This window comes from Cottoperca gobio, chromosome 9 (genome assembly GCF_900634415.1).
Source record: "Cottoperca gobio chromosome 9, fCotGob3.1, whole genome shotgun sequence".
NCBI lineage: Eukaryota > Metazoa > Chordata > Actinopteri > Perciformes > Bovichtidae > Cottoperca > Cottoperca gobio.
In genome coordinates, this window is record NC_041363.1 from 3,936,776 (window position 1) to 3,952,863 (window position 16,088).

At 37.3% G+C, this 16,088-nt stretch overlaps 2 protein-coding genes across 2 annotated transcripts; one reads left to right on the forward strand and one right to left on the reverse strand.

Annotated features, from left to right (window-relative positions):
* Positions 1 to 302: 302 nt before the first annotated feature.
* c9h12orf43 (chromosome 9 C12orf43 homolog) lies at positions 303 to 2,885 on the forward strand. The gene is made up of 6 exons (XM_029439002.1): positions 303 to 497; positions 652 to 682; positions 1,274 to 1,372; positions 1,474 to 1,550; positions 1,661 to 1,748; positions 2,476 to 2,885. Exons 1-6 carry the CDS (start codon positions 320 to 322, stop codon positions 2,789 to 2,791), a joined length of 789 nt encoding a protein of 262 aa, XP_029294862.1. The 5' UTR covers positions 303 to 319; the 3' UTR covers positions 2,792 to 2,885.
* Positions 2,782 to 9,580, reverse strand: hnf1a (HNF1 homeobox a). The gene is made up of 10 exons (XM_029438969.1): positions 8,774 to 9,580; positions 7,657 to 7,856; positions 7,366 to 7,546; positions 6,094 to 6,296; positions 5,390 to 5,532; positions 5,170 to 5,311; positions 4,418 to 4,597; positions 4,226 to 4,338; positions 3,477 to 3,561; positions 2,782 to 3,367 (listed from the first exon to the last, which is right to left on the reverse strand). Exons 1-10 carry the CDS (start codon positions 9,076 to 9,078, stop codon positions 3,237 to 3,239), a joined length of 1,683 nt encoding a protein of 560 aa, XP_029294829.1. The 5' UTR covers positions 9,079 to 9,580; the 3' UTR covers positions 2,782 to 3,236.
* Between the last annotated feature and the right edge of the window lie 6,508 nt (positions 9,581 to 16,088).

A 16,088-nucleotide genomic window follows, 5' to 3' on the forward strand; every position in this document is an offset into this window, starting at 1 on the left:
GTTGCAAACTGAATATTTCTGATGTGACATGAATATGGCAAAATGGTTTTTAATTTAATTGTTGGGAGTGTAATATGGGAACTCTATAACATTGTTTATACATTTTAAGGAATGACCATTTTTGCACAGCTCTTGTTTTTCGAAGATCTTTAACTTCCTCTGTAAGTACAATAAATGTTATTTCCTTGAATTATGTTATTTTCACTCTGATGTGAACAGTTTGTTTCTCAAAGTTGTATCGAAAACTGATGAATAAAAGCATATATCTGAGTTTAAAAAATAAAAACAAAGCCTATATCTGTCAACATAGCTCCCCTTGATGAACGGACTACATTACCCAGAATCCTCAGCTCAAAACACCAGTGGCACATGTTTCATCATGGCGGCCGCCGCTAAAGGGATGGCTGCTGTATGTAACGACTCCAGCAGCAGTGATGATGAAGCTTTAAGAAGATGTCAGGAGGCAGTTTGGGAGACACGGAGTGACAAGAAGAAAGGTGAAAGTGATTCTGTTGTTAGTGAAGAGACACGAAGTGTACAGAGACTTAAACTCCTGCAGAAATAACCGAGCGTGCTACTCCATAAAGAATCATGCACACAGTATTTTATCAGATGCATTTAACCTGCTGCTGCTCTCTCTGTTTGTTTCAGACGGGGACAGCAATGTGCAGAAGTCGAAGCGGTAAGGCTAACTGTACATTGTATTAGGAAGGAAGAAGGCCTAGTGTACACTATTGTGTTTCTGTATCTCCACACAATAAGCAGCCTTTTATAATTAACACTTTATACAATTAGGAAGTTGAAATAGTTCAAGCATCACAGTTTGCAGGGGTGGAGCTCAAACCTAAGGGGTTCTTGGTGCATGCACGACAGCTCAATGCAGTGTTTTTCAAGCTATTTTAGATAAAAGAATGCCTGTGCACATCATTTGAGGAAGAAGCATCCTGTAGAGCCCACATCTTGTTTTGCATTCAGAATCTTACTTAGGTAAAAGTACAAGAGTATTAGCATAGTAGTCTACCCATTTATGCAGAATGGCCCTCAGAGGAATGTACTTTATATTATATAATGTGATTAATGGTGCATTAATGTGTGCATAACAAAGGTAAACAGTATTACTAATCTTAGAATAGAATAGTAGGTCTAAAGAACAAACAGCCACTTTGCAGCTGAAGCTATGATATACGTGCGAGATGTGCAGCTTAACTTAGAAGTTAAAGCACAATGACAGAAATCAGAAATGAAATAAGTTTGAATGTTGTCTGTGCAACAGTATAGTTGTCGCTGACCATGAACACGATGGCAACGAGCTCCAGGTCACACAAGGGTTTCGAACACACGTCGCTAAAAAGTTGGGACATCTTCTCGACAGGTAGGTGGTTCAACTGTTTGACCTTTTAATGCAATTATATCTCATGATTGTGTGAGGAGCAGATGTTCACACCTGACTCATAATGTGCTTGTTACTGTCAGTTCCTTCACAGAGATGCAGACTGAAACTTCATCCCGTGTGGAATCAGCTAAATGTGATGATGATGATGATGATGAGGGTGAAGTTACTCTTTATTGTGTTACCTGCTGCATTTATGGGTTTTCTGCAGTCTTTCCTTTAAATGCACAACTGCACACGATCCACATGCTTTTCCTTGTTCTGTTTTAGGATTTCATCTGTTTTCTACGTCCGTCCCGGGACAGCAAGCTGTTGATCCTCCAGCCCCTGTGAGACGCCGGCCTGTTCCCAGCTCAAGGTTCTTGTCATTTAGTTTTTAACGACCTTGATTAGTTTGTATAGTCCTTGATGTTATATGAGGTACTTATCCATCGTCGGTGTAAAACCTACAGCAAATGGCGGTCGTCACGACCCCACTTTGGAGAAACAAACAGAAGCTAAGCAATGTTCTGCTGCAGCAAAAAGTATTTAAGCCATCTGAAAAACATCAATATCAGTTTAAGTGTACGCTATATTTAGAACATTCCTACCGCTTTACCGTGCCGTCAGACAGCCCTTTCTGAAGCAAATATCTATGCTCTCGTCAAAACCACCAGACTCAATTGACAAAAACAGCTATTTTAAGTTGTGGAAGACGGGAGTTCCTGGTGTAATGCTGCCTCAATCTGTTAGTTTGTTTGTGCTAATGTGTGACATTAGTGAATCAGAAATAACTCTCTAAAACATCAAAGTCACAAAATAACACAAAGAAACTAACCGATCAAGGCATCGCTATACCAGCAACCCATGTGTTCTTCCAGGTAAAATTACTGTTTTTACCAAAGGAGTCTGGTGGCTTTGAAGAGAGCATATACACATTTAATCTGTTATAGATTTTTTTTGATGCACCGTCCACAGCAGCACATTGCTTATCTTCCGTGCCATAACTCCTGTCTGTTTCTCAGACCACCATATTCCTCATATAACCCCACTTGAACACATCCGAACCAGCCCTGTAACGCCATACATTCCTCTGTTGGTCACAGTGACAGCGACAGTGAGATGGAAGCGAGGCTGAGGGAGGCGGCGGTGTCTGTCAAAGATCTCTTACCCCCATCGCTGCCCTCTACACTCTCCACACACTCAGCAGAGCCTCCCTGCTCAGAAGAAATAAAGAAAAAGAAAAGAGCGGCAGAGGGAGAGGAGAACCACGTTGTGAAGAGGAAGATAAAGAGGAAACAGAATCAAGAAGAGGGTGCTCAAAGAAATGGTGAGCACTCGGAGTCGGAGCAGGAACACACGCAAGTCAAAGTAAAACGGAAAAAGAAGAAGAAGAGAGACGGAGCTTTGACTTCCTCATGACTTCATCTTTAACTGTTTTGGGATGTTTGTTATGTTTGTCACAAGCTTGAAATATTGACAGTGAAAGTTCATTAAACATCTTTTCATACCATTACTCCGAGTTATTCTTGAAATAATCTTTACTTTCTTATGAAAGAAGTGTGAAAAAGCATTTTGTGGCAGTGACATAAAAAAAATAAATGCAGGTAACACGGTTTACAAGCTTCAACGTAATGTACAATTTATGATGATACTAAACATTTGAATGAAAATACATTTCGGTGTTGATTTTTCAGGGGATGTATCAAAAGTGAATCTTCTCTAATGTGGATCCTTGTTCGTGTTACAGTGGTACGAAGTTTCAGAGAGTCTTTGAAACGTCAGAGCAGAATCGTCCCTGTGGCCCCTGGATGTTTACACCAGAGGTAGCCGTCCATCCAGAACACACCGTTAGGCCCCAGCACTTCTACTGTGCAGTGGAGACCATCTGTGTAGGGATGTAGGAGCTGATGTCTGTTGGTGAAGGTGAGAGGAGGTGAGACTGATGGCTTTCTGTCGTATGAGAAGCAGGATACAGCTCGAGGCTGTCGGAGGAAGCTGTTGACAAGAAAAATGGAAATGTTTATCTGGGCTGGAACGGCGTAACTTGAAATGGCGTCATCCCAAAGATGTGGTTGGATGTAGATGTAAGCCTGTATGTACGCACCTGGCACAGGTGTGTGCGGCTGCATGTGTAGAGAGTCTTCTTGTAGAGGTGGGTCCGTCTGATCCTCAGGATCTTCTGTTAGAATCTACCCAAACAAAAAGAAAAAGGATTATGCGTGCCCTAAAGGGATAGTTCGGTCTTTTTTAGTACTCATCCATAGTCCGTGTATAACCTACAGTATATGGCGGTCGGCACGTCCCCAGGTTGGAGGAACAGACAGGAGCTACAACACTGAAGCTAAGCAACGTACTGCTGTGGACAGGGCAACAGCAACGTTTATTTTAGCCTCCTTAAATTATGGCAAATTATTATTATTTAGAAAATGTTCACCGCTTTACCGTGAGACCCTTTCTGATGGAAACTGACGCCCTTATTGATGCTATTCAAAGCCACCAGACTCCATTGGAAAAAAACAGTACTTTTACCTTGTGGAACACAGGGGTTGCTGGTTAACCGCTGCCTCTATCGGTTAGTTTATTTGTGTAATTGTGTGACTTTAGTGTTTTAAATGATAGGCTCGGATTCACCAGAGTCACACAGTAACACAAACTAACTAACCAATCAAGCAGTGGTAGAACAGCAGCTCTGTGTTCTGCGAGGTAAAATTACTGTTTTTGTCAAAGGAGTCTGGTGGTTTTGAAGACGGCATAGATGACTGTTTCAGTTCCCCCTCATCTATTCTAGGTAATACACTGATGAGAACGTCATATAACCATAATAAAAACTATGTCTTTAACAGACCCAGTTACCTGTCTGACGGCAGTGAGGCTGGTCAGCGTCCCCAGGCTGCTGCTGTCAGTGATGACCATGGCTTGAGACAGCAGACTGGACGGATGGTACTGGGGCGAATCACACTTGTACACTGTAATAAGGAACACATGAATGAATATGTTCTCACCTTAACGTGTTAAACTCGGAGCAGTTTGTCACTGTGGCCTTACTGTGACAAGGCAGCTGCGTCATGGTTGCCATGAAGGGACTGGCCCCCATGTGGCTCTGGAGCTGGTGTGATAACGGCTGCTGGGGAGAGCCGTGAAGCTGCTGCTGGAAGGAGATTGGCTGGAGAGTGGTGAAACCGCCGCCCACGTTGTTGAGGGTCTGAGGCTGCGTGGAGGTTAAACCTGTGAACCAGAAGACATTGGGCCTCATTCACGCTTTCTTCTTTAAACCCACTTGCAGTTTTCACACATTTATTAGGGGGGGGGGGTTGTTCTTGAGTAACAACCGAGTGCTGACATGTACCCAATAATCATTAGTTGCAGCCCTAATTATGATTATTTTATTGTTAATAAACCCAAAATTAACACTTCAACACTGAACAAGAAGCTTTTTTTGGTGTTATTTTATATCCAAGCAATAATTACGTGTAATAATAAAATGTAACGATTATTTTCTCAATTCATTGATGAATTGTTTAGTCTATAAAATGTCTAAAAATTGACAATCTTTGTTTCCTAAAGCCCAAGATGACTTGTTTTGTCCACAACTCAAAGATTACTGTCTTAAAGGAGTAAAGAAACCAGAAAATATTCACATTTAAGAAGCTGGAATTAGAGAATTTGGACTTTTCTTTCTTAAAAAATAACTCAAATCGATTAATCGATTACCAAAATAGCGATTAATTGAACATTTCGACTTATTGATAGTCTTTGCAGCTTTAATTCGTATAGAAAAGAGAGGAAACTAGTGTTACCAATGAGAAGTGAGGACTCCCCCAGGCTCATGACGCTGGGCAGTGAGGCCATGATGAGGCCCTGTGAGGAAGCAGAGGATGCAGACAGGCTGTGCAGCGAGGTCAGAGTGCTTACTGGGGGCAGTGGGCCACCGCTGGACACCTGAGACCAGAGGACAGCATGGTCAGGATCAATGTAAATACAGGTAATATGAACTAGGACAGTGACACAGGCTCTCACCAGCTTGGGGTTATGTGTCTCGAGGAGTGTGTGGCTGGGCTCCAGTTGGATCGGGCTGACCACCAGGCGTCCCACTCGCTCCCCTACGCTCCCTCGGGCTAAGCTCACGGAGTCACCCAGGATTTGCTGGCTGTATTTCACACCTGAAAAACAAGAAGTCAGGCCCCACAACACTGACGGGGTTTATATTTTACACATGATGTGACAGTACATGTACTCAAAGACTTCTACTCCACTACATCTTAGATTTATACGACAACATTAGTTACTGAGCAGATTCAGATTAATAATACAAAATATAAATGATGATGTATTATTCTATGTTAAGTTTACCAGCAGTGGATAAACTAATAAATCATCCCCGTCTTTACCAGCTGCAACCTTTGTGATGAACACATTAATGCATCACCAGTTATATAATATATGTTATTATGAAAAGGGCCATTTAGCTGAATAAGGACTTTAACTTGGGTACGATATTGAATGCAGGATTTCCACACTGTTGTAATACGACTTCTACTTCTTCCACCGCTGCAGCACGAGGTACCTGAGGAATATGAGCCTCAGTACCGGCGCACACTTGTGGAAACGACTGTGCTGGTTAGGAATCAGAAAGACGAGAAAGTCTTCCAGCAAAGGCAAGTCTAACTTTGTCTGGACACAGCCTGCACCACACGCTTGCCTGAACATTGTTAGGGTATTACCATGCTCCGGACTTAGTGCGTGGTGTGGGTGAGAGGAGGAGCCAGATTGGTTGGTAAAAGGTGTGTCGAGAGCCAGTTTGTGACGGAAGGCTTCCTCTTTGCGGCGGTTGGCGAACCAGTTGTACACACGGACCTCGGTAACCAGGTTGGATCCCAGGCCAGCGAGCTGGGAGGAAGACACCCCCCTCTGATGACACTCTGCCCTGAGGGAGGAAGAGAAGACTGCTGTCAAACACTCAAAGAGAAATACTTCCCATGTCTTTTTTCTAAAGGATTTTCCTTGACCTCGATTGATGAGGTCAAGGAAAGATACAATAACAATGGAAAGTACAAGTACAGTGATGAACCGCTGCACAATTACAATAAGGATGTCCAAAACAGAATCACACGTCCAAAACAGAATCACACGTCCAAAACAGAATCACACGTCCAAAACAGAATCACACGGCCAAAACAGAATCACACGTCCAAAACAGAATCACACGTCCAAAACAGAATCACACGGCCAAAACAGAATCACACGTCCTAAGAAGGATGTTCATCCATCGTGCACAGGGAGAAGTGCGTTGCTAGGAATTGTTTGATTATCTCCTTTCCTTTGGTAACGGATAGTACAGTGTTCCCTCTGCTAAAGGAGATAGGAAAGGAAGCATTGAAACATCTTTCCTTAGCATTTAGAGAATTCAAACCGCTCTTATCATGGCTGAGACTTCTGGGTCATTTCACTCAGAAACCTTCCTAAGCAAAAAAAGACCATTTGAGCGACGTCACACACGCTCTGTTTGAGAGCGTGGCCAATAGTCTCCAAACCTTTGTGATCTCGACCAATCACCTGCAGGTAGTGCACATACTGTAGCGGTTAGCATGTGCGCTAAAGAAGGGTTTTGTTATCAGATATTGGGGCAAGTAGGTATTTGGTAATAAGAGAAATATGTAAGATATTAGTGGCATTAAAAACCACGAGTGCAGTGCCCGATCTAACCGTGCCTGTTTGGAACTGGCTGATTGCTGCTTACGTCTCTTTCTCGAGAACTCATACAAAGAACTTCACACTCAATACTCCTGCTATGACAAAGCTGCAGACGCATGTCTCTCTAACAGCTAATATTGTAGCGAGAGAGAGCTTTACCCAGCATGCTGTTCACCGGTGTAGCAGTTACAATGGGTGTGTACATAATTCACTACTAATGAATATGTTTGTGCTTGTTTGTGTCACTGCTCCGGCTCATGATTTGGGTCTTGTTGGGACAAAGCTGTTTTGTTATGTCTCACCTGTTACAATCCTCCACTAACGCCTCTCTCTCCTCCTTGCTGGGGTTCTTCTGTCGTTCGTAGGCGTGGAAGAGGATCTGCAGGGATGCTGGACCCCACTTGAACCTGTTCCTCCGGCCTTTCCTGGTCTCCTCTCCTTGCTCCTCCGCAGACCCAAGGCCGTTTCTGGCGTTGGTAAATTCTAAAAGGGAATGGGTAATTATTACTCACACTCTTAGAGAACTGATGTTTGATGTTTGAAAGCAGAAATGAGGCCCCCTTTTGCAGCTCCGCAGCTGCTTGTGTACTCACGCTGGCTGATCTCGCATTGCTTCTTGACGTACCAGGTGTACAGAGAGGCTCTCTTCTGGTTCTTCATGGGCGTGCCTTTGTTGAGGTGCTGGGAGAGATGGGACTGGTTGAGCCCTGTGGACTCCACCACCTCCCTCTGAGGAAGGTTGTGCTGCTGCATGTAGCTTTTCACAATTTTTGCAACGTGCCAGGGGTCTTCCCTATTAGACAAATTACGTTTATTTGATTTGTTTTTCATTTTCTTTCCAACAATGTTTCTGGGGAACAGTTTCTGGTAAAGCGCTTAGCACTGTGTCACAACATGAGACATAAAGCATGACCACTCAAAGGGAAGTAGAGAGAGGCGTATTGACAGAGAGATAAGGGAAAGCACACAGGGGCAAAGTCCAGCCCTTTCAGATCACTGGAGGGGAAAAACCTGTAAAAGGTTTATGAAGCCTAATTTAACGCTTTTCTAACTGTCGGGTCAGGAGCAGATAAAATACACAACATTTCAAATCTGATTCCACCAGATTCAAATTCAGCACACGACTAATCTTTAGATGATGTTTAAAATATATTGCTTTACAGCTGCTTAGCAATTCTTTTAATACCAAAACAAAATACAAATCTCAGTAAAGTCTCCGATAAAAGAAGTGCGCAGTGTATTCCAAATATCAGAAAACAGGCCTAAAAAGATCAGTGTTGCCTTAAGTAAACATCGCCTCACATGACCAGCCCTACTCCATTAATCTTCACCTATGCATGTAGCTTATTTATTAAGAAATGGCTAGAGAATAATGATGGGGGTGGGTAATTAGTAACTAGCAAAGGAGGAACCCTCTTTAAATTCGCCTCAGAAGCCAGATAGCAGAGAGAGAGAGGCAGACGGAGAAGGAGGCAGGATTTAAGGTGAAGCGAGCTCAAGTAGAATAAAGGAAAAGAAGAGATGTTTTCCACGAAACTGTTGTTTCGACTCTCAGGTGCTCAGTTTTGAAATATAAGAGGTGAAAGAGAAGAGAAGGCGAGATCTAAACGGCAAGGAATCTTCTCATTTTACAAGTTGCTGTGTGAAAATAGCAGTTTAAGTTTTCGTTTCTGCCGTGGAGCTTCAGGAGAATTGCTTGGATGTACTTACTGCAGCAGCCGGTCAACTTCAGCCCTCAGTTTGGTCGCCTCCTCTGGGGAAAGCTTCTCCAGCTCTCGGAATATAGGCGGTGGAAAATCCATTTCTCCTTCCTCGGAGCTCTCTCCATCCCCCTTCTCTCCCCTCTCGCCGCCAGCGCTCGCCCTGTCTCGCTCCAGTTCCCCTATGGCTTGGAGCAGGACGTCCCGGGACAGCCCAGATCCCAGCAGGGCCCAGATCAGCTGCTCCTGCAGGCCGGTCAAACGGCTCGGCTTCGCCTTGGCTGCCCCGGCTCTTTCCTCTATCCTCTCTTCCATTGCTCTGATACCGCCTCGTAAACAAACACTGCTCTCATGTGCACTTCCACACTCAAACACAAGCAGCGTTGGGCCTCATTGTATGTGTAGTTTCCCTTCAGCTTAAAAGAACAGATACTTTAATTTCCCCTGTGTTGAGTTTCCTCCCGATGTGTCCTGAGCTGCCTGGTTTTAGCTCTCCACCTGCTGTTTTGCTTTCAAAGGTCAATTTTCTTTTCTTTTTTAACCTTCCTCCTGTTCACCCCCTCCTCCTTACATGCGCCCTGTGAACTTTGTCCCCACTCCCTCAGTCCCCAACAGTGACCAAAGTGCAATTTAAAAACAATAAATAAACGTGAGGGGATGTTAGAGTTGCATGCATGGCTGCAGAAGCACCTCTCACTGCAGACTAGTAAAGAAAAGTTGTGTGGCGCATTTATATATGTAGATATTTATGACTTCACAGTGAACACACAGAGAAGCTCTTCTTACCCTCCTGCTTAAATTAAGGATATTATCCAAACGTTAATGTTGAAGCATGAACTTCAAATGTCATAATAAAGGCACAGACCAACTTTATATTTACGGAACAGAAGCATGGCTTGATTGTGTCCTACACGCCACTAGAGAGCGCCGCTGTGCCACAAAGTTACTTAACCTTACGGGCTGTCTGTTGAGAATGAGTTCAAACACATAGTTAGAAAACAGCTTTGTTACAGCAGCAAGTCAGTACGAGTTTACACGTGTGCGTATTTATATTTGTAGGTTGTTATATGTTTGTCTTTATTACATATGTAACATGCACTGGTGGAAGAAGTACCCAGATCCTTTGTTTAAGTAAAAGGAACAATAGCACAATGTGAAAATACAACGTAGCAAGTAAAAGTACTGCATTTAAATCTTACTTAAGTACAAATACGGAAATATTATCATCAAAATGTACTTAAAGTATCAAAAGTAAAGGTTCTCGTTCCACAGAAGATTAGTCTGACACATATATTTAACTTAATGTATCTATTATTAGTATTATTATTATTATTATTATTATTATTATTAGTATTAGTATTATTATTATTAATATTAATAATAATAATACATTTTCCACTACATTTAATTTAATTTTACATTTGTATTATTATTATTATTATTATTCTATTACGCACTGGTGTTGGTATTACTTCTTATACACTTTATATTTTGACTCTTTATTTTATTTATATGTATAATTGTTATTCTATATTGCGGTCCTATTTTGCACTGGTGTATTGTTCACTTTATATTTATTACTCTCACCTTATTGTTGTTAGTACTTATACATATATACTTATACATATATACTTATACATATATACTTATACACCTATACTTATACATATATACTTATACATATATACTTATACATATATACTTATACATATATACTTATACACCTATACTTATACATATATACTTATACATATATACTTATACACGTATACTTATACATATATACTTATACATATATACTTATACATATATACTTATACATATATACTTATACATATATACTTATACACCTATACTTATACATATATACTTATACATATATACTTATACACGTATACTTATACACCTATACTTATACATATATACTTATACATATATACTTATACATATATACTTATACACCTATACTTATACATATATACTTATACATATATACTTATACACCTATACTTATACATATATACTTATACATATATACTTATACACGTATACTTATACATATATACTTATACACTTATACTTATACATGTATACTTATACACGTATACTTATACACGTATACTTATACATATATACTTATACACATATACTTTTGCATATATACTTATACACATATACTTATACACATATACTTATACATATATACTTATACATATACTTATACATATATACTTATACATATATATTTATACATATATACTTATACATATATACTTATACATATACTTATACATATATACTTATACATATATACTTATACATATATACTTATACATATACTTATACATATATACTTATACATATACTTATACATATATACTTATACATATATACTTATACATATATACTTATACATGTATACTTATACACGTATACTTATACATATATACTTATACACATATACTTATGCATATATACTTATACACATATACTTATACACATATACTTATGCATATATACTTATACACATATACTTATACTTATACACATATACTTATACATATATACTTATACATATACTTATACATATATACTTATACATATATACTTATACATATATACTTATACATATATACTTATACATATATACTTATACATATACTTATACATATATACTTATACATATATACTTATACATATATACTTATACATATACTTATACATATATACTTATACATATATACTTATACATATATACTTATACATGTATACTTATACACGTATACTTATACATATATACTTATACACATATACTTATGCATATATACTTATACACATATACTTATACACATATACTTATACATATATACTTATACATATACTTATACATATATACTTATACATATATACTTATACATATATACTTATACATATACTTATACATATATACTTATACATATATACTTATACATATATACTTATACACATATACTTATACACTATACTTATACATATATACTTATACACGTATACTTATACATATATACTATACATATACTTAGGCATATATACTTATACACATATACTTATACACATATACTTATACATATATACTTATACATATATACTTAGACATATATACTTATACATATACTTATACATATACTTATACATAGTACTTATACATATATACTTATACACATATACTTATACACATATACTTATACATATATACTTATACACGTATACTTATACATATAGACTTATACATATATACTTATGCATATACTTATACACATATACTTATACCATATACTTATACATATACTATACATATACTTATACATATACTTATACATATATACTTATACATATACTTATACATATACTTATACATATACTTATACATATATACTTATACATATATACTTATACACCTATACTTATACATATATACTTATACATATATACTTATACACCTATACTTATACATATATACTTATACACCTATACTTATACATATATACTTATACACGTATACTTATACATATATACTTATACACGTATACTTATACACATATACTTATAGACGTATACTTATACACGTATACTTATACTTATATACTTATACATATATACTTATACACGTATACTTATACATATATACTTATACACGTATACATATACTTATACATATATACTTATACACGTATACTTATACACGTATACATATATACTTATACACGTATACTTATACTTATACATATATACTTATACACGTATACTTATACTTATACACGTATACTTATACTTATACATATATACTTATACACGTATACTTATACTTATACACGTATACTTATACATATATACTTATACATATATACTTATACACGTATACTTGTTTAAACTTCTTTATATACAGTCAGTTCAGGGTTGTTTGATTATTGGGGAGGACAAATAAAAAACGTGTTGGGAACCAGTAGTTTATTATTTAATAATGTATTTATTATATATAAATATATAATATATATATATTATATATTTATATTATATATAAATATATAATATAAATATATATATATTATATTTAATAGTATGTATTTTATAAGCATATCATATATGAATTATTACTACTAACCAGCTGTCAAGATAAAAAACACGATATTTTCCTCTGAAATGTCGTTGATTAGAAGTATAATGTAGCGTAAAAGGGAAATACTTCAATACTTAACTACAGTACTTGAGTAAATGTACATTTCCCGCAGTTATGGGAGGTTATTGTTTAATTTCATTAAAATGCAGCTTTGTCTGCATATCTTTCAGCGGCCTCCACAGGTGGTGTTAACTGTTCACACACACCTCTCTGTGTCCAATCAGATTTATTTGATTTCCATATTCAAGATGTCTTCGTCTTTCATCCGCCCTCTTGCTTTTTGTCAAAGAAAGTTGGCAGGAAATGATAAATTGAGCTAACTTTGAAAGGAACAAGGGCAAACGGAACAGGAGAAAACCTTTGAGAGTTAATGTAGTCCTTTATCTGTTCTCTCTCTTTCAGTGTAAAACGTTCACTTTCTCTGCCGGGATCACCTTATACCGCTCTCAGGTTCAGCCTATCAGCACCTTTTTGTGCAGAGCTCTTGTTACCCCACCCTTGGGAAGATGGCATTATACTGTATTTGGAAGGGTAACAGAGCTCCCTCTATCTCCCTGAGACATGCCACTGACCTGTAATTAAGTCCCATTGTACTATTCAGAGGAAACTCCTCACCAAAACGGACAGAGGGCAATGTGTGTGGATTTCCAACAGCTCAGATACCGCTGTGACTAATGCTCCACCACACAAGCTGGGTTTATCAAAATGGACCACATGCAGCACACATTAGGGCTTTTGCATTTCCCCTCTCCAGAGAACTCAAAGCTATGTTGATTGATAATGAGATACAATCCACAGTGTCCATCTCTCATTAGTGAGCCATTGCTGGCTGCCTCTCTCTTTCTTTGCTTCAGCCATGCTGCCCACCCCCTCCACCCCGTCCCCCAAACCCCACCATTCAACCCCATTGATCATGCATGCAGAAATTTAACACACCCCTTAATTCCTGTCCAAATAGCCCCCGTTCCACGTCCAGAGCTTCATCTGCTCATCTGCAGAGGATAGAGTGGACCTGTGTGTGCGTGCAGGAGACTGAAATCAGGTGGACAGTAACTAAGTATATTTACTCACGTACTTAAATGCAATTTTGAGGTACTTTACTTGAGTATTAGAAGCAACTTTATACTTCTACTTCACTACAAGTCAGAGGCCAATATTGCACTTTTTACTCCACGACATGTACTTTATGACTTTAGTTACTTTCAGATTTATAATACAAAATACAATCAACATGTGTTAATACAAGTTAAGATACATTTTATTGATCCCTTGGGGAAATGTATAAACTACCTGGCAGTATATAGTATATAATATAACCATAACATAATATATATTATTATGAAATGGGCCGTTGTGCAGAATGAGTACTTTTACTTTGGGTACTTTATTTAGATGCTAATACTTTTGTACTTTAACTTACGTGAGATGTTGAATGCAGGACTGTGTTAGTACTTTTACCAAACAGAGTTACACACTCTGGGCTTGTAGTGTGGCTCTGATTAGGATTACAGGCATGTGTGTATGTTGGACACAGAACCAGCACCATAAGTCTCCAGACTTTACAAACATTGCACCGAAACTCTGAACCTTCGCGTAGTACAGCAACCATTTTACACTCACCGTAAGTCAAAGCGGTCGCTGTCTTTGAGTTGCTCAGCCTGTTGATTGTCCTTAACATTGGTTACCAGGTCACATGTTGAGTCAGTGTTGAGAAGATTAGCCGGAGCTGGCTTTGGTACTAATTAAATACTTAAACCCCTGCAATGAATGAGTGCACAGCACACAAACCTCCTGTTATACCTCATCACGTAAGCCGGTTTGTTAAGACCAGTGGTGGAAGAAGTATTCAGATATTTTATTATACTACAGTGTAAAAACACTGCGTGTGAATCAGAATCCACTTTATTGCCAAGTACGTCCTCACATGCAAGGAATTTGCTTTAGTGAATTGGTGCGTAACATAAACATAGAATTAAGTTAGAATAAGAATTGCAAAAATCAAGAAACATATAGAATTAAAGAAAAATATGTACAAGAATATGAAAAGATTGTATTAAGAATGTGCACAATAGAAAAGTCCTGCATTCAAAATCATTACTTAAGTAAAAGTACAAAAGTACTAGAATCAGAATGTACTTAAAGTATTAAAAGTTAAAGTACTTATTATGCAGAATTACCCATTTCAGAATAAAGTATGTTATATTACTGGATTATAATTATAGATGCTTTTATGTGTAAGCATCACTTCTATATATATATATATATATATATATATATATATATATATATATATATACTGCTGCGTAGCTTAACCTAGAATAATACATCATACTTTAGCAGTTAATGTATATTTCGTAGTAATAATTTAAATATGCAAGGTAACTAAAGTTATCAGATAAACGTAGAGGAGTACAAGAAGTACTATTTTTGCATGTTCTATACTTAAAGTGCAAAAATATAAAGTAGCAGGAAATGGAAATACTCAAGTAAAGTACAGTACATGTACTTAGTTACTTTTCACCGCACAAGGAGCATTAATATTATTTAAAACTACTTCGGGCATCTAGGATTGATAAATGTAATTAAATTAATCAAATATAATTCATATAAAATGTGTCACAGAGGATTTCCTTTGTTATCTTCCTTTCTTTTTTTAAAGACCTCAAACAGATTATAATACAAATGCAGATTCGTTCTTGTAACTGTTAATTGAGCCTGTTAACGCTTAATCCAAACTAGGACGGAAATTGCGTCAAATTAATCAAAATAAAGCAGGATTGACAGGAAGTTGTGCCTTCATAATAAAGGCTTAATATTTGCCGCTTAGAAAAGGCATGTTTGGAGGTGTAGTCGAACATTTTAGCATGTCAGACTTTAGTTTTAAATGTTTTTATGATGTTTTGTTAGCTTACATTATCTTATATGACATGGTATAGCAAGTGTTTGCACGTGCAAGTTTCCTTTCAATTCAGGAGCTCCTTGAAAAATATTTTTTGTTTTATGATTATTAAAAAAAGCCACTTTTTGAATCACGTTATCATAAAAATATTTTTTCGTGATACAAAATATTTATGAAATATATCATATATAAATTCATGTTTTCAATTAGATTTATTTGTTGTATTTTTAAAAATAATCTATAAAAACTCCCCAAACACCATTTTAAACT